At 40.1% G+C, this 2172-nt stretch overlaps 1 protein-coding gene across 1 annotated transcript; it reads left to right on the plus strand.

Moving 5' to 3' along the window:
• The first annotated feature begins 1314 nt into the window (after nucleotides 1–1314).
• On the plus strand, nucleotides 1315–1943 carry LOC101343586 (interferon alpha-5-like). The gene has a single exon (XM_012554713.2). It carries the CDS (start codon nucleotides 1315–1317, stop codon nucleotides 1852–1854), a length of 540 nt encoding a protein of 179 aa, XP_012410167.1. The 3' UTR covers nucleotides 1855–1943.
• Nucleotides 1944–2172: the final 229 nt, after the last annotated feature.

The following is a 2172-nucleotide window of genomic DNA, read 5'->3' on the forward strand; positions in this document are numbered from 1 at the left end:
AAGAAGATGTAAGGAATACACAGAGTCACTATACCGAAAAGAACTGGCTGACGTTCAATCATTTCAGGAGGTATCATATGATCAGGAGCCAATGGTACTGAAGGAAGAAGTCCAAGCTGCACTGAAGTCATTGGTGAAAAACAAGGCTCTAGGAATTGACAGAATACCAATTGAGATGTTTCAAAAAATGAATGCAGTGCTGGAAGTGCCCACTTGTCTATGACAAGAAATTTGGAAGACAGTTACCTGGCAAACCGACTGGAAGAGATCCATATTCATGCCTGTTCCAAAGAAAGGTGATCCAACCAAATGAGGAAATTATCGCACAATATCATTAATATCACACACAAGTAAAATATTGCTGAAGATCATTCAAAAGCAGCTGCAGCAGGACATCGACAGGGAACTGCCAGAAATTCAAGCCGAATTCAGAAGAGGACATAGAATGAGGGATATCATTGCTGATGTCAGATGGATCCTGGCTGAAAGCAGGTAATACCAGAAAGATGTATACCTGTGTTAGTGGAGACAGGTTTTTGAAACTAAGAAATGAAAGTATCATTGAAACTAAGTTAAAAACAAACTGTGGTCATTGCTATTTGTCTATTGTTACTCCTGTTATTGTTGTGTGTTGTTGAGTTGATTTTTGAATCATAGTAATCCCATATGATAGAGTAGAAATGCCTCATAGGGTTTTCTAGGCTGTAATGTTAACAGGAGCAGATCTCCAGGTCTTTCTCATGCAGAGCCACTGGGTGGGTTAGAACAACCAGCCTTTCTGTTAGCAGCTGAGTGATTTCTGTCAATACAAGGAATGAGGAGACATATATGTGCATACGGATGTGTACCCATGCACATACACACACACACACACACTCCTTTTCCATACATGTACCTCTCTTCCATTATTAACCCTACATTCAATAAAAAGGTTAAGTTTACACTTTCTCATTGTATGTATAAAATACAGATATACATATAACATAAAAAGAAAAATACAGTATGTCTGTGGTATTAAAATTTCATGGGAGGGTTTATTTAGGCAAAGAAAAAAAAATCTTAATAGGTTGCCAGGGGGGTCTCAATAATGAGAAAAAGTGGTTGAGAAACACTGCACTAAAAACTCACGGAGAGTGCATAAAGGAAAGCAAAAACACAAGTAGAAAGTAAGGAGGCGGGGTCATAAAGAAAATGGAAACTAGTATGTTCCCTATTTAAAACACATGTCCAGAGGTAGGTCTTCAGAGAACCTGGAGGCCAAGGCTCACAGAGTCACCAGCATCAACCAGGACAGCAGCATCTGCAAGATCCCCAATGGCCTTCTCTTTCCCTTTACTGATGGCCCTGGTGGTGCTCAGCTGCAACTCCTTCTGCTCTCTGGGCTGTGACCTGCCTCAGAGCCATAGCCTGGCTAACAGGAGAACCTTGATGCTTCTGGGACAAATGAGGAGAGTCCCCCCTTTCTTCTGCCTGAAGGACAGAAATGACTTTGGATTTCCCCAGGACATCTACAAGTTCCAGAAGGCTCAAGTCATCTCTGTCCACCATGAGATGATCCAGCAGATCTTCAACCTCTTCAGCACACAGGCCTCATCTGCTGCTTGGGATAAGAACCTCCTGGACAAATTCTATGCTGAACTTGATCAGCAGCTGAATGACCTGGAAGTCTGTTTAATGGAGGAGATGGGGGTAGAAGAAACTCTGCTCTCCCTGATAAACGAAGACTCCATGCTGGCTGTGAGGAAATATTTCCAAAGAATCACTCTTTATCTAACAGAGAAGCAATACAGCCCTTGTGCCTGGGAGATTGTCAGAGCAGAAATCATGAAATACTTCTCTGCATCAACAAATTAGCAAGAAAGACTAAGAAGTAAGGAAGGCGACCTGGTCCCATAAAAAAATGATTCTTATTGACTAATATACTCTATCATGTGTCCATAAGTCCAGCCATTTCAAAGACTCTGATTTCTGCTATAATCAGGACAGGAATTGAATCAAACTTGTCAACATTGTGCTCAACTACATGGGCACTAGTTCCTTACAGGTGACCATGCTGACATATCTATTTATCTATTAAAATATTTATTTACTTATTTATATATTTAACTTATTTTTTGTTCACATTATATCATGTATACCTTTACATTGTGCATAAAAATTATATTCTCCTTT

This window comes from Trichechus manatus, unplaced genomic scaffold, assembly GCF_000243295.1.
Source record: "Trichechus manatus latirostris isolate Lorelei unplaced genomic scaffold, TriManLat1.0 scaffold00025, whole genome shotgun sequence".
NCBI lineage: Eukaryota > Metazoa > Chordata > Mammalia > Sirenia > Trichechidae > Trichechus > Trichechus manatus.